Source organism: Dipodomys merriami, unplaced genomic scaffold, assembly GCF_024711535.1.
Source record: "Dipodomys merriami isolate MVZ:Mamm:240054 unplaced genomic scaffold, mDipMer1.0.p SCAF_7, whole genome shotgun sequence".
Taxonomy (NCBI): Eukaryota; Metazoa; Chordata; class Mammalia; order Rodentia; family Heteromyidae; genus Dipodomys; species Dipodomys merriami.
The window spans coordinates 53,065,533-53,090,660 of NW_027206290.1; the positions used below are offsets into that span (position 1 = coordinate 53,065,533).

Consider the following 25,128-nt stretch of genomic DNA (forward strand, 5'->3'; position numbering starts at 1 on the left):
AATCTTCAAGTTGAAATTTAGAACAAGTCCTTAAAATTACTGTAATAACTTATTCTCCTACTTTTTTCAGTAATGAACATATTACTTTAAATAAAAGATTTTGTTGGATTGTCTTGCCGATTACATCCTCTTGAAATCATTGACTTGCTTCTCATATTTAGTTGGACCAAATTATTTTCTGCAAAAGTTGATTTACAAAAAACAAAAAAACCAAAAACCCTTGCTTTGACTGAGAACTATGGTACACATCTGTGATCCCATCTATGCGGAAGGCAGAGGTAGGAGAATCCAGGTTCAAGACCATCCAGCAAGGGGTGGAGAGGAATGAGACCCTATGTCAGAAAACAAGATGAGTGTGGTGGTGTACAATTGTAAAAGAATCATCATCTGAGGCCAGTGAAGGAGAAAAACAAACAGCCAGACAGTACCTGAAAAAAAAAAAACAGCAGGGAAGGGGAGGCATGCCTCAATTGGTAGAACACTTGTTAATAAGCAAGTGGCAGGTCCTGAATTCAAATCCCAATATCACCAACAAACAAAAATAAACCAGCCAAATGTGCTTAAGATTTTCAGCTGAAATACTATAAAAGTATAACACAAGAGACAAGAGTTTTTAAAGTTTGACTTTATTGTTTTTTTTTTACTAAAGTCCAGAAATTTCTGTAAGACAAGTACATTAATGAAATGTTTCCAAATACTGAACAATATATACTCTGAGCGTTTCAGCTCAAATGTTCATACCTAATTCTTGTGCATTAAAAATCAGCATGGATCTTAGATGATCTAGAATACACTGTGTTTTAAAATCCACAGCTGGTTTGATTTTTAACCATAAAGAAAAAAACCAGTTCTCCTAATTCCATCAAATGTGTTCACAAGCAATAACAAATTCAGATCCACTGTATTATGCAACACACATCTTTGGAAAGCAACATAAAACAGTGAGATCAGACCAGTAGAAATATACAGTTAAAAGAAATACACAAAGTATTGTAGTTTTATTAAAAACTACTACTTGAGAAAGAAATCTCCTTTCCACAAATAGCATAAAACTGTAGAATGATGAGAGGATTTGGGAAAGCTTTACAAAAGCTTAATTCCAATTGTATCTTCCTGATGATGGTGGCAAAGGGTATTTCCTTCCTTCTCTGGGATATCCCTGAAAATAAACAAAAGAAAGAGTTTGCCTTCTGGATTAACACCCTTGCAAAGAAATTGATTTTACATCTCAGGAAAAACATAAAGAAGCTGAGTATGTCTTAACATATAACACATGGAAAGTCCCAATAAATAGGTGCTTTGAATCCAGAGCTTTACCATAGCTTGCTGCAAAGCAGAAAACTAGCACACAGGCTCAACAAGCTTAACCATCACCCCTAAGAATACCCTAAAATGCACACAAGAGTTTGCTGCAAACAACAAATGTGTACAGTGTTGTTCTCAATTTTGCCACCACTCTGAGCCATACATCAGTAGAAATATTACCTGCATAAGGAAAGTAATTTTGTATGAGGTAAGAAACTTGGAATCATTAAATATTAAATTCAGGGCCTGGGTGCTGTCCCTGAGGTTTTGCACTCAAGGCTAGCACTCTACCACTTTGAGCCATAATGCCACTCAGTTTTCTGGTGAATAATTGGAGCTAAGCGTTTCATGGACTTTCCTGCCCAGACTGGCTTTGAACTGCCATGCTTAGCTCAGATCTTAGCCTCCTGAGTAGTTAGGATTACAGGCGTGAGCCACCAGCACTTGGCTAGCAATCATTAAATCTTAAAGAGCAATTAATTTCAGGATGTATTTTTGTTTAGCAGTAAATAGTGGAGCATTAATAAACTTATGATTATTCTATAATCAATAAGCAGCATAACATATCCTGCTAGTATGCTTGCAAATAACATTTCTATAGAATACAAGATGTTATGTCCCTTCCACCTTACGTTTACTTCTTGGCGGTATGGATATAGGTCAATGGTAGAGCACTTGCCTAGCATGTGTGAGACCTGGGTTTGATGCTCAATCTTGAAAAAAAAAGTGAAGGAAGAAACTAAATCTCATTTTAGGCTTCCAGGGTTTTAAAATGGAGCAATACTCAACTGTGCTATCCAGAGTACTTTTAGTAGTTTCAATTACAGTATATGCAAGACTCAGAACCATGTAGCCTAACAACTTTGCCAGTAACATAACCTACACCAGCCCTGATTTCTTCTGGCTATTTTTGAGACAGGGTCTGGCTTCCTGTTTGGGGAGGCACGATTTTCCTGTTAGGCTTCCCATAGCTGGGATAACAGAAGTGCAAGTTGAGCTCTCCACTATGAAAGGGGTCTTATTAACTTTTCTACTTGGGCCAGCCTCTAACCTTAATCCTCCCAACCTCAGCTTGCTAAGCAGCTATGATTACAATCATGAGCCACCAGAGTCTACTGCACAGCAGAGTTCTTGAAAGGGAGATCTCCACAGCAGGCAGTTAGAAGATGAACTGGGGTTAGTAGTGCAAACAGCCAGTCTTCAGCTCTACTGACCAACTTTATGGGAGTTCAGATTCAGGAGTTCCTGACTTGGAAAATGAGGTGGATTGATCATTCTCCAAGGGTTCTTCTAGCTGTCTGTCCTCATTAAAAAAAATTGCTGTTGTTTGGGTGCCAGGGGCTCACACCTGTAATCCTACCTACTCAGGAGACTGAAATAAGAGTATTGAGGTTTGAAGATAGCCCCAGACAGAAGTCAGTGAGACTCTTATCTCCAAATAGCCAGCAAAAATCTGGAAGTGGAGGTATGGCTCAAGTAAGCAGAGTGTCAGCTAAGGGATAGTGTCAAGGACTGGAGTGCAAGCCCCCATACTGGCACGCACACACACAAAAGCTATTTAAACTGCCTACTGTTATTGAAACTATACTAGAATAGCCAGACTCAATTTATTCATGTACTTCTTAGAGGTAATGGATTGAAAGACTTCAAAGTAAAAAAAAAATCATTTCTATGAATTATAATGATACCCACTGAAAAGGCTATTTGCAGTTAAGGTGGTAAACATTTTTTGGGGGTAGGGGGGCTTGAGGGTGGGGGATGCCATTCCTGGGGCTTGAACTCAAGACCTAGGCCCTTTCCTTGAGATTTTGTGCCCAAGGCCACTGTTCTACCACTTAAGAGACAGCTCCATTTCCAACTTTTTAGCAGTTAACTGGAAATAAGAGTCTCATGTACTTTCCTGATGGCTTTGAATTGCAATCTTCAAATCTCAGCCTCCTGAGTACCTAGGATTACTGGCATGAGCCACCAGTGTACAGCCTAAAGGGATTACTTTCTTGTAAGGTTAAGAGAACTTGTAAAAATACATGTAAAAAGGCCTCTGGACACATGACAAGAACTCAAGTTAGAAAATTAGTATGCAAAGCACTGCAAAAGGCCTGCAGGCAACACCAGGTAAGCAATTTAAAAACCACTTCACATCACTGCAGGCGCCAAATCCATGAACACCACACTGAAATTGCAGCATTCTTATCCTCTTCTCTAGCAAGGATTTGATTAAAGATCATGTCAGTACTGTCCAGAGTATGAGATTGTTGTAGAAATTATGTTTAATAGACCCCAGTCTTACATGCTGCTAAAAGAAAATGAAACTAGCTTACTAAATTTATGAATCATAGTATTCATCCAGTGACACGGCTGTTTACGTTCAGTAGAAAAAAAAAAAGAAGGTGGAGCTGGTACCTCAGAAATGGAATCCTAGCTATTCTGAAGGTGGAGTGGGAGCATCATGGTTTGGGCAAAAATGTTCAAGACCTATCTCAACAGAAAAAGCTGGGCACAGTGGTGTGAGCCGGTTATACCAGTTATAGTTGGAAGTATACCTAGGCGGATTATAGTCTGGGCTGGCTAGGACAAAAAGCAAAACCCCATCTCAAAAATAACCAAATCAAAAAGGGATTGGTCATGGCCCAAGTGGTAGACAGTCTGCTAGCAAAGCACTAAGCCCTGAGGGCTATCTCAGCACTACAAAAAATTTTTCTCTCTCTCTCTTTTTTTTTTTTGTTAGTCATAGGGCTTGAACAAAGCCTGGATGCTGTCGCTGAGCTCTTCAGCTCAAGGTGAGCCCTCTACCACTTGAGTCACAGCACTATTTCTGGTTTTCTGGTGGTTAACTGGAGATAAAAATCTCAGGGACTTTCCTGCCTGGGCTGGCTTTGAACAATGATCCTCAGATCTCAGCCTCCTGAGTAGCTAGGATTACAGGCGTGAGCCATCGGTGCCTGGCTCAATTTTTTTTTTTTTTTTTTGGTCAGTTGTGGGACCTGAACTCTGGGCCTGGGCACTGTCCCTCAACTCTTCAGCTCAAGGCTAGCGCTCTAGCACTTGAGCCATGGCACCACTTCTGGCTTTTTCTGCTTATATGGTACTAAGGAATCAAACTCAGGGCCTTGTGCATGCAAGGCAAGCATCCTACCACTGAGCGACCTTCCCAGCCCCTCAAAAAAAATTTTTTAAAGGAAAATATAAAGCTTCTCTTCAAACAGAGACTTCTTATATGAATTTTTTTTTAATGGCTGAATAATGATTAATTTCGGATCCAGAAAATTCTCATCTGCTATGACAAATCTAGTTGCCACTAAAGAATAATATCCTTAAAAGGAAAACCATGTATTTTGGTGACTGACTATACTTGTGCTAATTATCACTGAGTACAACCATAACATGAATTTCTGGGCTGAAAATTCTTTTAGTGTCTTCATAGTAAAGCAGACACTTACCTTGAGTACATTTCTAATGATGTATACAAGTTCAGCTGAACTTCTCCAGAAATACTGGTAAGAAAATACTTAGTCCTGAGAGTCATGCTCAAATGCAAAGTGAACAGTATGCTTTTTACCCACAGACCACACTGCATTACCTGTCTCCCTCCACGATCATCTCGCCTGGGTGGATAGCCACCAGGTCCGCCGAGCATCTGGTATTGGTTTGGCTGAAAGGGTGCATTTTGGGACTGGAGCATCCGGTTCCATGGAAGTAATGGCTCAGCCCCAACGCCTCTGTGGAAAGGTACCATGTTTTTTTTATTAGGGACCATGTTATAGAACCAAGTCAAAAATGATACAATGTCCAAATTTTAGGACAATACAATTTTCCCCATTTGTCATATGGGATAGGTAGTAGTATCAGTATTAAAGAGTGATTCAAAAGATCTGACTTTGAGAAAGAACATTTATTTTTAATTGTGAAATTTTCTTTTTAGTCATTTGGAGATTTAGATCTAAGATCACCAAGTTGGCTACATTTATGATGCTATCTGAAGAGTAAATATCTACAAGACATGAGAATTAGGCTTTATTTTCAAAAACATTCAGACTTGTTCTTAGAATCCATTCTTTCTAGTTAATTGCAGGTTGCAAATGAATTCTTACTGTTGAGTATTTTGAATCCAGGGTAGGGGACTTGGCTGTTTTTTCCCATCCATTATTCTGCTCAATATGTCAGAGGGTCTGATCGGGAGGAAACCTTTTCAAGTTCTATTGATGCAGCTTTCAATTGACCATGGTGACCTAGCAACATGAGCACTAATTGGCATGGGCTGACTGGCATTTGGTGTACAGTTTACATGGGAACAGAGATTCAACAGCTATTATAACCCAGTTTGCTGTCCCAGATTACTGGTTGAAAGAAATGTTTTAATTGTCTTCAAGTGCCTGTTTTAACTTTGTAGCTATAAAGCAACAGGTATAAGGGATTAAACCATAATTAAAATCTGTCACATAAACAATGTGGCAAGGACATACATTTTCTAAAGGTAATCACCATTTAAGATGTAACTTTTTTGTGAGGTATTTTATTCAACTTGTATTTTATAAAAGTCACTATGAAGAATAAACAGAAGCAAAATGCTTTAGTGTATTTTAACATTAGAAACTTTGGCACTACTAATAATGGGAAGAATAATTCAATAAAAATTTATATTCAGTAAGGCGCAGGCTAGCCACTATTAGCTATAAATAGCATGCATTTTACTTTTTTGGGAAAAGGAAATCTGAAGAGTTAAAGGGCCCGAGAATGGGCTCGTTGGGTAATGCATTCTTTTTGCAGCTATTCAAGCCCGAACCCATCTTTGACACCCTCCACTCTCATTCCTACCCTTCACTCTCCACTCTTCTCTCAGAACATGCCTTCTTAAGGCAGGGGAAGGAGGAAACCCAAATATAATTAATTTTTATTCTGAGTAATGGCTCAGAAAACAGCTCTCTGAAGAACTCTAGAAAGGCCAAAGCTATCTTTATAGTTAGTGCCTGAAACTAGAGCTAAAATATAATGTGTTGTGGGGCTGGGAAGGTGGCTCAGTGGTAGAGCGCTTGCCTTGCATGCATGAGGCCCTGCATTCGATTCCTCAGCACCACATAAGCAAAAAGAAAAAAGCCGGAAGTGGCGTTATAGCTCAAGTGGTAGAGCACTAGCCTTGAGCTGAAGAGCTGAGGGACAGCGCCCAGGCCCAGAGTTCAGGCCCCACGACCGGACCCCCCCCCCAAAAAAAATATATATATAATGTGTTGTGATTTTAAATAAATTGAAAGTCTATATCTCAGAAAGAAGTATATATATTTAGTGCTTACAATAATTTTTTTAGGTTCATTGTTAGTACAAATAAATCCTAGGAAGAACATCTCCTTTGTTAGAATAGAAAATGATTGTTCAGGCAGACAGGATAGTCTTCCCTTGTCTCTTCAGAAGTGGGAGATGATGAGGGGTTAAGATGTATATTATGACCAAAGAGGCTCATTAATACTGATCCAGTTGCACAAAACCCAAGCCAAACATGTAACATATACATTGTATTAACTGTGATAAGGTTTTCTTTGTTAGTTTTATACTAACAAAATTCATGCAACTGTATTTCAGGAAAACCTGCTGGCTTAATTTACATTGAAAGTACATTTTTTTTTTGGGGGGGGGGCAATTCTAGGACTTGAACTCAGTCTGGGCGCTGTTCCTGAGCATTTTTGTGCTCAGGATAGCACTGTACCACTTAAGTGCTACTTCCAGCTTTTTCTGAGTAGTTTATTGAAGAGTCTCATAGACTTTCTTGCCTGGGCTGGCTTCAGACCACCATCCTAAGCTCTCAGCCTCCTAAGTAGCTAGGATTACAGATGTGAGCCACCAGTGCCTGGCTGGCTGAAAACACAATTTTAAAATACTATATTTGAATAATATGTTAGAAACAAAGTCAATAATATAAAACTTTTTTTTGCTTAAAGTGATTAATAGTATTTTTGACAAATATTTTTATAATTAGAAATCATTAATAATGAAAACTAAACAAGAAATGACAGAATAAACAGAGCATTATTACTCTGTTGTTGTTTATTTGCAGAAAGGTCTTTTATTTTACAAGGCGATCCTATTTATTATTTAATTTGCCTAGGAAAATGTGTTTTTTTTTTGTTTTGTTTTGTTTTTGCCGGTCGTGGGGCCTGAACTCTGGTCCCTCAGCTATTCAGTTCAAGGCTAGTGCTCTACCACTTGAGCCATAGTGCCACTTCTGGCTTTTTTTCTGCTTTTGTGATACTAGGGAATCAAACCCAGGGCCTCATGCATGTAAGGCAAGCATTCTACCACTGAGCCTCCTTCCTAGCCTCAGAAAATGTGTTTTTAAGGTCTGATATAAACACTAAAACCAGTCTACATTAATTTTTAAAAGAATTACCAGTTATAAACTGGGGCAACTAATTTGAGGTAGTTAGTATCACGGTGACAAAAATATTTCAAAGTACTGCTTTGGAAAGTAGCTAACAGTGTGGATTGCCAACTTAGGTAGTTTTAATTTATACATATGGCTAACCAGTTTTTAAAGATGTTCTATGACTAACTGGTCTGAACACTCACAGATTATAAGGGCAGCAAGATGGGGAATGTTGTAGTCCAGACTGGCCTTGAATTCATAATCCTCCTGCTGTGACTATAAGCACAGGCCACCATGACTGGCTCTGGCTGCATTTTTAAATCAAAGTACTATATGAATTATAAATACTATCGTAGAAAACAATTCAAAGCATCACACTGTAGTTTAGGAAACAAGATATGCTCAAAATTCTCTTTGTTAATACAATTATCAAAACATACTAAAAATAACATAGTGGAAATGTACTAAACTAAGGATCAGTAAAAATTTGGCTCTTATAAGAATTTCACTACTTATAACAACTTGGCAAAGTCAGAGAGGTATTCTTCCTTTGGTTAGACTGACAAGCGCTGTAGAAAGCAATGATATAGAGCCGGCGCTCATAACTCATGCCTATAATCCTAGCTACTCAGGAGGCTGAGATATGAGGATCCTGGTTCAAAGCCAGCCTGGGCAGGAAAGTCCCAGACTCTTATCTCCAGTTAACCACCATAAAACCAGAAGTGGGAGTATCAAGGACAGCATCTAGGCACCAAAATTCACGCCCCAATACCCACAAAAAAGGGAGGGAGGGAAGGAGGGAGGGAGGGAGGGAAGGAAGGAAGGAAGGAAGGAAGGAAGGAAGGAAGGAAGAAAGGAAGGAAGGAAGAAAGGAAGAAAGGAAGGAAGGAAGAAAGGAAGGAAGGATGAAAGGAAGGAAGGAAAAAAGGAAGAAAGGAAGGAAGGAAGAAAGGAAGGAAGGAAGAAAGGAAGGAAGGCAGGAAGGAAGGAAGGAAGAAAGGAAGGAAGGAAGAAAGGAAGAAAGGAAGGAAGGAAGAAAGGAAGGAAGGACGAAAGGAAGGAAGGAAAAAAGGAAGAAAGGAAGGAAGGAAGAAAGGAAGGAAGGAAGAAAGGAAGGAAGGCAGGCAGGCAGGCAGGCAGGCAGGCAGGCAGGCAGCGTGCCTGCTTATTAGCTGGTGGAGAAGTTAAGGATCCCAGAATTCAAATTTAGTTTCCTTTTATTTCTGTCGTCCTCCCTCCTCCTACTTTTTAGTAACTGGGGTTTGAAGTCAGACCTTTTTGTTTGCTAAACAGATGCTCTACCACTTGAGACATACCTCCCACTCCCCTTTTTGCTTTTGTATATAGAGTTGTTTTTCTTCCCTACAGGACTGCTTCAGATTGCCATCCCCCTTTATCTATGGACTCCTACATTACTGTGATGACAGGTACACACCACTTACCTGGCTTATTATTTGAGATGGGGTTTTAATAACTTTTTGACTAGTCTGGCCTCAAACCATATCTTTCTAGTCTCCCTGCCTTTTGAACAGTCAGGATTAACAGATGTGAGCTACCATGTCTGACTGTTCAAATATAGATGCCTTATATGATAAAAACTTAAGGCTTGAAGATAGAATTTTATTAATGCTCATTTTTACCTTCTGATTTCAAGTGTGTGTGTGTGTGTCCCTTGGGTTGGGCTTGAACTCAAGGTCTAGCTCCTGTCCTTGAGCTTTTGTACTCAAGGCTAACACTCCACCACTTGAGCCACAGCTCCACTTCTGATGGTTTTTTTGGTGGCTAATTGGATGTAAGAGTCTCACAGACTTTCCTGCCCATGCTGGCCTGGAACTGTGTGATCCTCAGATCTCAGTCTTCTAGGGAGCTAGGATTACAGGCATGAGCCCTGGGGCCTGGCTCAAGAGTGGTTTTAAGTATCTGACTACATCAAAAACAATCAACAGGGTCTGGAAGTGTGGCTCAAGTGGTAGAGTGCCCACTAGTTCAACACTTAGTACAAGACGAAACATAAAACTACCCTAACAAAATTTGTCCAAATCTGCTTGGGTTCACAAAGTTAGGATAATACCAGTACTTGGCAAGGAAAGATACAAAGACAGTGATCTTGGGAAAACGTGTAACTACCCAGAGGAAGGAAGCCGCTAGAACTGGAGTCTCAGAAGTAGATCAGATGCCTTTGAAGTCTCTGTGGCTTTATATTAGGCTCAGAGTAAACATTTGCATGTTTTTGTTCTACAGAAAAGTTTTTCAGTAAACAATGGTATGAAAGAGTGAGCTTAGGTAAGCTTCTAAACTATGTGTTCCATCTTCTACATCAATAAAAATGAATAAAAAATATTAACTATGTCAAACATTGTTAGGAGGAACAGATGGAGTCATGTGTATGAAATGGAGTTAACACTGGAGAAATACTTTTTGAAAAAATTAAATATTAGTAATTAATATGAGAGGAGTGAGCAACAGGAGGCAAAACTAATAATGTAATTTAGAAAAATTATCCCTTTTTAATTTTTATTTTAAAATGGCAGCACTTTGACAGTAATAAAACAGGACACTGAAAAACAAAACATGAATATGTGTCTTATCAGTCATATTAAACTTCAAGGGTTTGAACTTAAGGCCTGGGTGCTATCACTTAGCTGTGATCAAAGTTAGTGCTCTAATATTTGAACCACAGCTCCAATTCTGGCTTTTTGGTGGTTAACTGGAGACAGAGTCTGACAAATTTTCTTGCCTGGGTTAGCTTCGAACTATGATTATCAAATGTCAGTCTCCTGAATAATTAGGATTACAGATGTGAGCCACTGGCACCTGGCCTTTTCTCAAAAAAACCCAGCTTACACTAAGCAAAAGGAAAAAAATGTAAGCATTACTTGATGTGGAAGAAATAACTGTATTGTCAAAGCTCATAGAATTCACAAACTTTATAGATCATGATAATGACAATTGGCCTTGTGAAGGTTAAAATGTGTTTGTGGCTGTTATTAACTAAGTATCCACAATACTGTGAAATATGTGAAATTTATATAATCACCTAATCTCAATATAAAAGAAAAGTGAGAGAAGGGATGCGTTAGGAGCAACGGGTGACAATGTTGTCAGACACCTTGTATTCATATACTGTTTTGTAGAATGGGAACTTCTTTGTACAACTACTTAAAGATATAATAATAAAAAAAAGAAAGAAAAGTGAAATTTCGGTAACTTTAAACAGAAAGAACATTTATAAACCCACTTGTTACTAAGCTTTCTTCATTTTAGATAAGAACAGATCAGAGATTGCTAAAATAGCCCAGCAAAACAGAACTGGGAAGGTAAAAAGGCCAGCCCTATTGTGATAGGGGTTCATTTGTTTTTGTATTTACTGATGCTGATAAAACCAATATAAAATGACACATTTTAAAGCTACCTTTAAAAAATTATTCTACCAATGTTAATATAATTATTCATAACACGCCTAGATGTCTTGTCATGGAGAGTCTGACTTAGAAGCACACAACTTATCAATGAAAGAACACATGTCAAACATCCCTTGTTATTAAACCATGTCACATTCCTCCTAGTCCATGGTACTTATTAGACTGCAGAGCCTATAATCCTCTTCTGAGTCCCTTCTGCATTTAATTCAGTTCAGTCTTAAGTAGTTAAAGAAACTGTTTTCAGTGGCAACTAATAACTACTGACCTACAGTGACACTGCCCTACAATAGACTTGTCAGCCCTGAAAAAGTTGTACCAAAGAAGCTGATTAGAACTTCAAGAGGTTTGTAGCAAGAATCAATGGCTAGTCCGTACTAATGCTATGTTGCTGCACTGAAATGATAAAAGTGGAACATCATTAGTTATGCCTCATTAAGCTGAACAACCCTGCTAAAAAGAAATTTGTTTAGCCTGACCAAAAAAGTCTGATAACAGTTTTAAGCTGTATTTCATTTTTCTGAGCATCTCAAAGTTCAGTAAAATAAAGGCCAAGAACCGAGAAAAGTACAAAAGTATATAAACATGAACATTTTAATTCAAAGTGTTAGCTAAATATTTTCCTCAAGGACCCATGAAAGAGTATTTGATTTTGGTGGAAAAAGTGTATTTTAAACCACTAGATTCTGATTTCTAAGCAGCCAACAAACTCAAATGTTGAAGTGGGAAAATATCTACAAGCTAAATTTGCTTTACTATTACCTGTCAAATCTTTGCTGCTGGAAAAGAGGAGGTGGACCTCGCCAGGGTTCCTGAGGCCTCATATCTGGAAAATAGACAAGGAAAAAAAATTAACAAAAAAATTCAAAAAGTAATCATTGTTTATCTACACATACATTTTATAATTGAAAGTTGCTGAAAACAACCTTAGAATACAAAGCACGTAACTAGTACCATAAATACATACAAAACAAATATAAATATAACCAACAGAATCAGTAATTATTTTATCATTTCGGGTAACAGAGGTCATTAAACACACACATTTCTTTCTCATTCCCTATATTGTACATATATGTATACGTATGCATATATGTATTTTAAAATGCTGTGCAAAACAAGATGATTTAGGTCTTTCTATAAATATAGACATAAAAAAAACCTAACTTTTATAGATATCTTGAAATTTTCCTTGTAAAGTTACTAACTGCTACAACATAAAACAGAGACACACGATCTTTCTAACACAAACTAGGGAGATGTTAATGAAGGGACAAACTACTAACTTTTCTATTTTTTCTGACAGTAAAATCTTTTCCCTTAACACAAAGGGGAATTAGGAACAACATCTGATAGCTAAATGGGGCCTACTCTGTATCCTAAGACATACCAACATTCAGTTAGACCAGTCAAGGCAAGGGATTATCAACTAATCATAACTCTAGCTCCTTGTTTCAGCCTTTTAGTCACCATTTTGCTTTCAGCTGGTTCCAGAAGTCATCTTGTAATCTTAGCTACCCAGGAGATAGAGATCTGAGGATCACAACTTGAAGGCAGCCCAGGCTAGAAAGTCCATTAGACTACTATCTCTAATCACCAAAAAGCCAAAAGCAAAGCTGTGACTCAAGTGGCAGAATGCCAGTCTTGAGTGGAAAAGCTCAGGGACAGCTTTTAAGACCTGAGTTCATATCCCAATACCAGCACCAAAAAAAAAAAAAAAAAAAAAGTTTTCTAGTGAGTTCTCTTCTAGTCTCTAGGGACCAAAAACAAGGCTTACCAAAGTATATATATTCAGGCTCACAGCAGAAATGCAAACTAGAAATATGTTTTTCAAAATTGCTTTTTTAAAAGAAAGAAGAATTCAAAGTTTATCTCTGGATAATATTTAATGCAAGCTGGTTTTTACTTGAAATGTTTTTTAAAAGAAAGAAAACAAAAACAGAAAAACCCACAAAGAGCTGAACACTGGTAGCTCATGCCTGTAATTCTTCCTACTCAGGCTGATACCTAGAAGATCATGGTTAGAAGCCAATCTGGTCAGGAAGTTTATCAGACTCCATCTCTAAAATAACCAGCAAAAAGTAGAGCTGGAAACATGGCTTCAGTGGCTAAGAACATCAGCCAAACAAACCAAAAGAGAACAAGATCCTGAGTTCAAAAACATATTTAATACTGACACTCCTCTCCCTGACCCCGTCCCCCCCAAAACCCCACAAAGAACAACGCAGACTTGAGTAAAGTATATCCCGTATGATTATAGCATGGTCTCCTCTGCTCTGGGCTTCCTTTTTATCTTCACATGACTGAAGAAGCAAGACTAAGAGCTTTTTAGCTATGGAATCAATCAATCAATCAATCAATCAATCAATCTATCTATCTATCTATCTATCTATCTATCTATCTATCTATCTATCTATCTATCTATCCCAGCGGCCAAACCTGAGATGTCTCCTTCTGAAAGCAGCAACAAGCCTTTCAACAGCTGTTACTACTAGGAAGAATCTCATTTTTGAATTGAAAGAAAGGTGGGATCAATTTGAACTTGCATTGTCAGTTTGAACAGTCCTTTTAAATCTCTTAACCGAATTACTAGTAGTCAGACTGAGTAACAACACTGAGAAGATTTCACAATTATCATCAGAACCTATTGGTACTTAAAAAAGCTTCCACACTGGATACCTGGATATTTAAATGAATACACATGCATTAGATTCAGACATTACATGTGTAAAAATAAGCAGAGTAACATATCCAAACAAAAATGAACTGGAAATGTCACTAAGCATAAAAGTTTTAGGAGACAAAGGTGAGTGCTGTTTAAGTCTACCTACAAGTTGTCAGAAAACAGGAACCAGGTTTCATTCCATAAATTCTAGTCTTATCAGTTGAAGTTTCCCTTCCCATCTTCCATTTATCATTACTCATCTCCATAATAAATAAATCTGTTGACATACTAATTGTATGCAAAAATATATTTTGTTAAACCTAATCAAATCCACACACACACACACACACACACACACACACACACACACACACACACACACACACACACACACACACACACACACACACACACACACACACACACACACACACACACACACACACACACACACACACACACACACACACACACACACACACACACGTCCTTACTTTAAATCCAAAAAAGGAAAATGATCAGCAGTAAAGAAAAACTTCAAGGCTACCTTTAAACAAATGTCTGCACATGTCGCTGAAATACATATAGCCTATAAGTATTCATAAAGCAGAAATACTTCCTGGATGATATGTTATGAAGTAGATGGTAAAACAAACTTATTATCATTCATTTGTATGGCTCTAACAGAAGATCCATTTGAGTGGGAGAAAAAAAAAACTGTGAGACAGTGAATTGCACTTCAGAAAGTAGAAGTGAGCGAAATAAAATGACTGTTAATTTTTTCCTTTGGTCTTTAAAAACTTATCCCTTTTCTAGAGTTCTAAGACCACATAAACCAAGGTTTCACCAATAGATTCTCAAGTGACAATTTATCTAATCAGCATGGCAATCACAGAAAGATCCCATGTTTACTGATTGCACTAATCAAAAATCACTTTGAAATGCAGCTAATTGACAAGTTTACTGCCCATAATGAAGATAAGTCACATATCAGGTTTTCTGCCTGCAGAAATGAATTGCTTTATTCATACTGAGTACTCAGGGTTGCACTTGACTCCAACAAGTCATCAGTATAGGGACAATTGCTCATCAACCAGAAACTGACACATTAAAGACAAATCAAAGACTAACAATAAGCAACACTATCAACAGACTCTTGATAAAGAGTTGGCGGTTTGATCAAATGCAATTTTACATTATACGGAGAAAATAGTTATGACATTAAAACTGATTAGATTTCAATTTTTCCAAAACAATGTCTGACCAGATTTTAAAATTCAAAAAATATTTTTTTTAAAAAGGTGCCAGAGGCTCATGTCTATAATCCTAGCTACTCAGGAGGTAGAGAAATTAAGTTTAAAGCCAGCTGGGGCAGAAAAATCTGTCCACAGTTTCATCTCAGAAAGGGTTGGGAGAGAGGGCTGTTCAAAAAGGTAATGGTGACCAAGATACATTGTACTCATAAAATGCTTTGTTGAATGACAATTCTTTGGAACAACTACAGAAAATAGTAACTGAGAACACTATTTTTTTTAAAAAAAGGTTTCATCTCAAATTAACCACCAAAAAGCTGGAGTGGAGCTGTGACTCAAATGGTAGAGCACTAGCCTTGAGCCAAAAAGTATAGGAACAGTGCCAAGGCCCTGAGTTCAAGCTCCATGACCAGCAAAAAAAGAAAAAAAAAGAAAGATGGGCAATGTATATTCATGTTATAAACTATGGTGAGAGGGGCCCTTTGGGAGGTGATCAGGATTAGAAATGATCACTCAAGTTCTTTTATTACAGTAATGCAAAGTGAATTATTAATACCTATGAGATATAGCACTGAGCATGTGCTTTTACCTTTGTTATTCAAATTTCTTTTTTCATGTTGCTGAATGAAATCAATAACCTCTTGAGACTCATCTTGAGAATTACCTAAACTATATCTTAATTCCTTTTCCCATTTGGAAGTAGTACCATTGTAGACAGAAGTAAATGGAAAAAACCATAATGAAAGGGGAACTGATAAAAAGTATCAATAAACAAACAGTTGGCTTTCAAACTAACCTGCATGAACAAAGGAACTCAACAGACACTTCTCAAAAGAAGTACAAATAAATGGCCAATAAATACATGAAGAAATACTCAACATTCCTGGCCACAAAGGAAATGCAAACCAAAGCAACAGTAAGATTTCATCTCACTTCAGTCAGAATGATGATCATCAAGAACACAAACCACAACAAATGCTGGAGAAGTTGTGGGGAAAAAGAAACTCTCAGACACTCGTAGCAGAAATGTAAACTAGATCTGCTATAGAAATCAGTATGGTAGCCAGGCGCTGGTGGCTCACGCCTGTAATCCTAGCTACTCAGGAGGCTGAGATATGAGGATCGCGGTTCAAAGCCAGCCCCGCAGGAGAGAACGTGAGACTCCTATCTCCAATAAACCACCAGAAAACCGGAAGTGGCGCTGTAGCTCAAGTGGTAGAGCGTTCGCCTTGAGCTGAAGAGCTGAGGGACAGCGCCCAGGCCCAGAGTTCAAGCCCCACAACCGACAAAAAAAAAAAAAAAAAAAAAAAAAAAAAGAAATCAGTATGGTATTGACTAGATCCTTATATATCACCCTGCACCAGAATCAACTCCAAATGGATCAAAGACCTCGGAGTCAAAGCAGACACTGAAAACATTACAGGATGAAATAGGAGAAACCCTAGGTCTCCTTGGAGCAGACCAAAATTTTCTTAATAGAGACCCGGAAACACAACAAATCAAAGAAAGGTTGGACAAATGGGATTGCATAAAGTTGCAGAGCTTCTGCATGGCAAAGGACATAGCTAGCAAGATCAATAGAAAGCCTACGGATTGGGAGAAAATCTTCACTAGCCATACAACAGACAAGGGTCTCATATCTAAAATATACTTGGAACTCAAGAAATTAAATCCCCCAACAACAAATCCTCAAAGAAATAACTGCCCAATAAATAAGTGGGCTAAAGACTTAAAGAGAAACTTCTCTGAAGAGGAAAGAAGGATGGCCAATAGACACATGAAGAAATGCTCAACCTCCCTAGTCATAAAAGAAATGCAAATCAAAACAACATTGAGATACCACCTCACCCCAGTTAGAATGGCAAAAATCAAGAACTCTAATAACAACAGATGCTGGAGGGGATGTGGACAGAAGGAAACCTTACTTCATTGTCGGTGGGAGTGTCCACTTGTTCAACCACTTTGGAAAGTAGTATGGAGGTTCCTCAAAAGACTCCACATCAAGCTCCCCTATGACCCAGCAATCCCACTTTTAGGCATTTACCCAAATGTTTACAAACAAGACCACAACTACCAGCACAACTATGTTTATTGCAGCATTATTTACCATAGCTAAGATATGGGACCAACCCAGATGCCCCTCAGTCAATGAACGGATCAAGAAAATGTGGTATATATACACAATGGAATTCTATGCCTCCATCAGAAAGAATGACATTGGCCCATTTGTTAGGAAATGGAAAGACTTGGAAAAAATTATATTAAGTGAAGTAAACCAAGCCCAAAGAAACATAGGTCCCGTGGTTTCCCTTATTTGCAATATCTAGTATATGTATGAGTCAAGCAGAAAAGGTCAGATAAGGTGATGTTAGGAAAATGAACCTTAAGATATGTATTTTAATGTTTTTTTCTTTCATGCATGTGTTTCTAACGCATTTATAAGATTATTTCTTTGTTGTTTTGTATGTCCCTCCCCCACAGTATAAACCCTGCTTTCACTGTATTTGATGTCGGTATAATTTGTGGAGGGGAAGGGGAAAAATAAGTCGTTTAAATAAGGATACAGATGGACCTGTTGCAGCAATGAGAAGTACAAGTTGTCATGTTGAAAACGAACTTTACAACTTTAGTGGTGGTGGTGGTGGTGGAGGATTGGGTGGGGGGAGGGTGGGAGGAGGCTGGGATGGGATGTGAAGGGTAAACAAAACAACAACAACAACAAAAAATCAGTATGGTGGTTCTTCAAAAAAAAAAAAAAACTTGGAAAGAAGCCTCTATAATCCAGCAATAGCACTCTTAAGTACTTATCTAGTGGTACTTGCATACTCATTTATTGTAGCACTGTTCACAATAGCAAAGCTAAGAAACAACCCAGATACTCTTTTAACAGCTGGATGAGTCAAGAAAATGTGATATACACATACAACGGGTATTAATCAGCTATAATGAAAAATGAAATTGCATTGTTTGCAGGGAAATGCATGGATCTGAAGACCTCATATTAAGCAAAATATACCGCCAGGTTGAGGACTAAGGTAACATATTTTCTCTTATATACACAACATATACACAAATACAGAGAAAAATCACATATTTATATATGATTATAATACATATATATAATCTGATTGAAGTATAGTATGTACATGTGTGAAATACCATGGTTAAGCTCCTTTGAATAATTAACATGTACTTTAACAAAAAACGATTGACAGAAATATAAAGCTGGTCCTGTCTGAAGTATGTGTACTAGTGGGAGGGATGAGGGGGAATGGAGAGGGTGAAGGAAGCAAATAGTAAAAATACTTTATGTACATGTCTGAAAATAAAACAATGAAACTTGTTGAGACTGGATTAGGTAAGTCAGAGCAAGATATACTATTTATGTATACATGGATATGTCAAAATGAACCTCCCCTTGTCGAACTGATGATAATAAAAATTAATTTAAAAGTTAAGGTGGATAGATATCAGTACTTACTGGTAAAATTTCAGAACACAGATAGCTATTTCAAAGTGATTATATTCTTCTGTTGTATGTAGTATAACATGAAATCGATATATGGAAAAATTCAGAAATGTTATCTGCTAAATCTTAGAGAAAAAGCAGCTATTCAGCCACTGTATCATGAGTATCCCCACGGGGGATACTTTGTACCCTTTCTGTGCTTTATTAAATAGAATAAAACTGTTGAAGCTCACAGTTTTTATTATATTATCTCATGTTACATTCAATGTCATTAAACCATACAATATAGCAGTCAACAGAGAGAGCATACATCAAAAAGAGGGCCCTGAGAAAACAAGAACTCAAGAATTAATTTTTTCTTAGATTCCAAAATCCAAAAAACCTGCCTGTGTTTAAAAAATGATTTGTACCTTAATTAGCATTAAAACAGTGGCAGATACAGAAGATAAATATTTTCCAATAGTGGGGCACCTGTGGCTCTTGCCTGTAATCCTTGCTACTCAGAAGGCTGAGATCTGGAAGATCACAGTTTAAGGTCAGCCCAGGTAGAGTAGTTTGCTAGACTCCAATCTCCAAAAGAACCAGAAAAAAAAAAACGGCTAGAGGCATTGGTCAAGTGGTGAAGAGTGTCAATCATGAGCAAACAATGAACTAGAGCTAGAGGCCTTGAGTTCAAGCCACAGAACTGACTTTTTTCTGGTTTAAAGGGGTATTTTTGTCTGTAAATATTCAAGTGGCAGCAATTATCTTCTGTACCTGATTTAACTGTTCAAATGTCAATGAACTCCATATACCTCTTTCTGCATATGTTAACTTGGAAATAGGTTAGTCAGTAAAAGTAAAATAGCTAGTTGCGATGGTAAGGGGAAACAAAGGAGGTAGCAACAATGCTTGATAAGAAATGTACTCATTACCTTTGCCCATGTAATTGTAACCCCTTTGTACGGTAATTTTCACAATAAAAAAAAAGAAAAAAAAGAAAAAAAAAGCTAGTTGACCTCAATTAACTATATAAAGACAAGATAAAAATTACTTGATTTTGCATATATTATTCTTTTATAATTCTTATAGCTTACATATTTTTAAAGCCCACTGTTAAATCTTTTTAGCAATGAGGATTAGAAACTACTTTGTACTATGATATTTAATTGTTAAAATACAAAATAAGTAAAAACTTACTTGACATAAGTTTTGGGATCTGGGTTTGTCCTCTCAACAGTGGCCTATATAAGTTTCCCTGGTAAGTCCCAGGTGGTGGTGCAGCATTGCTGTACATGCCAGTCCCTGAGCCTCTTGGCATGACATGGCTGTAAAAGAACCCCCCATATAAGAAAAAAATATAGAGAAATATAACACATCTATAGAAATATATTTAGCATATCAAGCTGACATAAATTAAACAAATGCTAATAGCCACTTCTTTACTATTACATCTGACTAATAGAAATACCCAAAAGGTTTATAATTAAAACCCAAAGTGCGTGCAATGGTAATGGTGATTAGCAAGTCTCTACTTGTCACACCAGGATTCTTAACTAATCTAATTATTGAATGGGTAATTTTTCAGTTTTCTCAAGAACTCCACCTGTCCTATCACTAGTATACATTACTACTCTACTATTCAGTTTTCAATTTACTATGTCAAACAGTGCTCTATGCCCTTTCTCTTTGTAGATATTACATGTAGATGTACTTAAACTATGTTGATGACTCATATTTTAGTAAACTTTTTCTCTTCTTACATCAGAATTATATATTTCAATATAGTAGAAATATTTAGGCATATAACTGCTTTTTTAAAATTGCCTTCTCGGGATAAATTCCAAGAAATAAAAATTTGGATAAAAATTGAGTATCCTCAGAACACAGAACTTTTATTATTTAGAGACACTTCACTGTGGCTTCCCAAAGTAGCTAGAGTAACACAAAAAAAGTATATTTAGTATATTTTATTTAATTTTTTTGTGCCAGTACTGAGTCTTGAACTCAGGGCCTTGCACTCTCACTTAGCTTTTTCCATTTAAAGCTGGTATATTACCACCTGGGCAAACATCTCCACTTCCTCTTTTTATTCTTAAGAATGAAGACTTTCTAGGAACTAGTCTCAGTGCTGGAAGACATTATGACACTTAGTTCTTACAGCTCTATGATGTGGATAAAAAGTATTTTCTCTACCTTATACACAAGGAAATTGCAGCATAAAGCAGTTCAGAATGCAAATATATTAAGTGGTAGACAAACTATCCCTTACTATTCACTACATAAATTATATGCTGACCATAATTTTCTGTCCAAATCAGTTTTGGAAATACTTCTCTCTATACATAATCTCTACAACCAGGAAAAAAACAGTTCAGGAGCTACAAATCCAAAAGACAAAAATCAGAAGGTGGGTGCTGGTGGCTCACACCTGTAATCCTAGCTACACAGGAGGCTGAGATCTGAGGAACACAGTTCAAAGCCAGCCAAGGCAGGAAAGTCTGTGACATTAGTTCCAATAAACACTAGAAAACCAGAAGTGGTGCTGTGGCTCAAGTGGTAGAGCACTCGCCTTGAGCTGAAGAGCACAGGGACAGCACCCAAGCCCAGAGTTCAAGCCCCATGACTGCAGCTCCCTTCACCAAAAAAAAAAAAAAAAAAAAAAAACCAGAAATTTGCAAATGAGGAAATATAAATCAGTAAACATATTATCTCCACAGGCAAAGAAATGCGAATTCAAGCAACAATGAGATGGTTATCACCATTCAAGCAGGGGGTAAAATGTAGAACTGGTGACTGTACTAATATACTAGTTCAAAAAAGCAAAATATAAAAGACATAAAAATCAATAACTTACCCCAAAGTCCTAAAGGCTGCTTGATCCAGGTGTACAGGTCGCCGGTCCCGATTAAAGCCAAGTTGTGGCTTCCACTGCCGTCCATTGCTAGATTTTTCCCAGTCACCAGGTTTCAGTACTGCTGCTGGCTTTCTGAGCATTTGAAAATATAATATTTAGTTATAGGGATGAACACTATCCACATAAAATAAATGTAGGTAGTTTAGTGATATTACCTTGCTCCTGGAAGCATAACAGCCTTAAAAATGTAATCTTCAGCAAATTGTGGGTCTTTAAAATTAATACTGCAAGAGAACAATAAACTTTCACAATTAGCATGGCTTTAATTATCAAGGAAACTAGAGAATTTTTTTTATTTTAACAGAAATAACAAATTCAAAAGCATCTAAATCTGATTTTAGCCAATGATTTTTGCCAAATGACTAGCTTCCTCACTGATTCTATTTGAATACACAGTATTCCTTTTTTTTTTTTATTTTTTTGCTTATGTGGTGCTGAGGAATCGAACCCAGGGCCTCAGGCATGCAAGGCAAGCGTTCTACCACTAAGCCACCTTCCCAGCCCTGAGTACATAGTATTCCTATACATGGTATTCAGCTAACTTTCTCTGTATGAAAAACTATATTCTGGCTGTGAATGATCAAATAATGGGCACTGCTCCATCCCTCCATTTTTAATTGTTATTAAGTAATTGTATAAAGGGATTACAATTACATAAGATTTTAAGCACAATGCTTCTTGGTCAATGTTGTACCCTGCTTTATTTTGCCCATTCACCGCCTCCCATTCCTACCTTCAAGTTAATTTTCACATAATATAAATGGAATATAATGACTACATTTGAATATCCTTCCTTCCCTTTATTCCTGTGCCTTCCCTCCAAAAAAACATGTTTCCACTTCCTGATATTCATTTTGATAAACAGTACATTAGTTGTCTGGAGGAGTTACACCTGCGGATTCCTCCCTTTAGTATATTTTCCTTTAGTTTGTATAAATGCATCAGGCCATATATATGCTATCATGCACAGTTGTATTTTAGACCTAGCTTCCACATATGAGAGAAAACATGTCTCTCTCAAGCTGGCTTACTTCACTCAACCTGAGTTTTTTCTAGATTCATCTATTTCCCTGTTATTATTCTTATGACATGGTATTATTCTTATGGAAGAATAAAATTCCATTGAATATATGTATCACATTTTCTTGATTCACTTATCCCTTGCAGGTACTGCTCCAATTCTTAAGAAATTTCACTATGATCATAGACAGGTAAAAGAGGCTAACAACAACAAAATATAAAAGTAAAAACTATATACAAGTAGGTAAGAAACCTATAAGAGAAAACAATAACACCACCACCAACTCTACAGAACTTCCCAGCTGAAATCCCACACCTTGCTTGCCTTATGTACTTCTTAAAAATAAGGAACTGTTTGAAAACTATACAAATGCTTGCTTCTCAAAGCTGTACACTCAGAATTGGAGTATAAACTGAGTCAAATTTCCTTTCTGGGTTGGAGACAGTGATACATACATATGTTATCTATCCTAAAGTTTGCTAGGATAAATATACACATCTGCTTTCTGACCCAGCAACATTTCTAGTTATGCATCAGATTTATGCTTAAATATGTTCATAACATCTTTATTCATAATGCTGAAAGATTATATAAGTATATGACTAACAGTGGGGTGCCTATCACATAGTTATTATCAGGATATGCACTGGTGAACACACTTTGATCAAGAAACAGTTCCGCATCCCCCCATAGTAATGGAAATCAATACTGTGTGATAAGAGTATAAGGAAGTAGAAAATAGGTGCACAAGAGATGCCACGTCAAAGAATGTGTGTGCACTGGCCTTCTGGGTGCACATCTTTGTCAGTGTGTGGAAAGAAGAGGAGGAAGAAGGGAACTCTTCTACTAGGGGACCAAAAAACAAACAAACAAACAAACCACACAATACAACTAAAAGGCTATAGTTTAAGGTAGAACAGGATTGGTAATAAGATGTCAGAAAAAAAAGGAACAAAGATATTGTTATAGTTACAAAACTATAGTAAACCAAGCCAGGCCTAGTGGCTCATATCTATAATCCTAGCTACCCAGGGAGCTGAGATCTGAAGATCAAAGTTCTGAGCTAGCTTAGGCAGACAAATGTATGAGACAATTATCTCTAGTTAACCAGAAAAAAGCTGGAAGTGGAGTTGTGGCTTAAATGCTAAGAGTGTTAGCCATGAGAGAAAGCCAAGCAAGAGCATGAAGCCCTGAGCTGGATGCTTTGAGTCCAAGCTACAGTATTGGGGGAAAAACAAACAGTTTCCAGAGGGGTTTAGAACTCTCTGAAACCATAAGCAAAATAAATCTTTCCTCTCTTAAGTTCTTAGGTATTTCTTTATAAAAACAAGTAACTAGTAAAAAACTAATAATTAGTAACTAATTTGGCACAGAAAGTAACTAATACAACATATATGCAAAAAATTATCAACAAAATACTAGTAAACCAAATTCAACAGCACATAAAAAAGATCATACAGGCTGGGAAGGTGGCTTACCGAGTGCTTGCCTAGCATGCATGAAGCCCTGTTTGATTCCTCGGTACTACATATACAGGAAAAGCCAGAAATGGTGCTGTGGCTCAAGTAGTAGAGTGCTAGCCTTGAACAAAAAAAAAAAGCTCAGGGACAGTGCCCAGTCCCTGAGTTCAGGCTGCAGGACTGGTAAGCAAAAAGAAAAGAACAAACACTTGACCAAGTGGGATTTATCCTAAGGCTGTAAGGCTGGTTGAATACTCACAAAGAGTAATTACAATACATTACATTAGGAGATTAAAACCATATGATTGTCTCAACAGATGCAAAAAAGTATTCAGTATCCTTTCCTATTAAAATACCTCAATGAATTAGGCATGGAAGGAAAATACCTCAACAAAATAAATATTATACATGAAAAACCACATTAAATATGCTAAATAGGAAAAAAAACTTTAAAGAATTCTATCTAAGATATGGGGAAAAAACCCCAAAAGATGTCCATTTTTACTGATCTTATTAACTTTAAATACTCTTAGACTTGGTCATAAAAATTAGGAAGACAGAAAAACAGTGAGGAGTCACTGTTTATCATCATGTACCAATATCAACTCACAGTGGATCAAAGACCTCAACATTGGACCTAAAACTTTGCAACTACTGCAAAAGAGAAGAGAAATATTAGAACTTATAGGCACAGGCAGAAACTTTTTGAAGAGTCCCAGTGGCACAACAGATAAGAGAAAGTTGGGACTAATAAAAGTAGTTGCAAATACAAAAGTCAATGTTTAAGAAAATAGTATTTTTATTACCATTGTGAAATGGCTGAAAAGTAAATCTAAAAATCAGTCCTGTTCATAATACACGAATACACGAAATATAGTTGGGTTTTTTTTTTGGGTAGTTTTGGGTTTGAACTCAGGGCACCGAGCTTGCTAGACTAGCATTACTTTCTCTACTATTTAATTTATATATATATATATATATATATATATTATATATTATATATATATATTTAATCTTGATATCTAATGGTTTTTGTTGCCTCTGTGTGTGTGTGTGTGAGAGAAAGAGAGAGAAAGAGAGAGAGAGAAAGAAAAAGAGAGAAAGAGGGGGAGTCAGAAACTTTTCTGCCTTGGCTATCCTAGAACTGTAATCTTCTCTTCCCAATCTCTTGAATATTAGGATTATAAGCATGAACCACTGGCACTCGCCCAAAATTTAAAAATAATAAAATCTCTAGAAATAAATTAAAGAATTAAAACAAGGAAATGAAATATCTCTAAAATAA

The 25,128-nt window shown here is 37.0% G+C and overlaps 1 protein-coding gene across 2 annotated transcripts in view; it reads right to left on the minus strand.

Moving 5' to 3' along the window:
- Positions 1–610: 610 nt before the first annotated feature.
- Positions 611–25,128, minus strand: part of Xrn2 (5'-3' exoribonuclease 2) — a 75,859-nt gene continuing 51,341 nt past the window's right edge. For both annotated transcript variants that reach the window (XM_070006657.1, XM_070006659.1), the window contains 6 exons: positions 21,518–21,586; positions 21,303–21,434; positions 19,646–19,773; positions 11,842–11,905; positions 4,886–5,024; positions 611–1,159 (listed from right to left, as the gene is read on the minus strand). In XM_070006657.1, the coding sequence (XP_069862758.1) occupies positions 1,094–1,159; positions 4,886–5,024; positions 11,842–11,905; positions 19,646–19,773; positions 21,303–21,434; positions 21,518–21,586 (598 nt within the window). In that variant the 3' untranslated portion in view covers positions 611–1,093. The remainder of the gene's footprint in view (positions 1,160–4,885; positions 5,025–11,841; positions 11,906–19,645; positions 19,774–21,302; positions 21,435–21,517; positions 21,587–25,128) is intronic.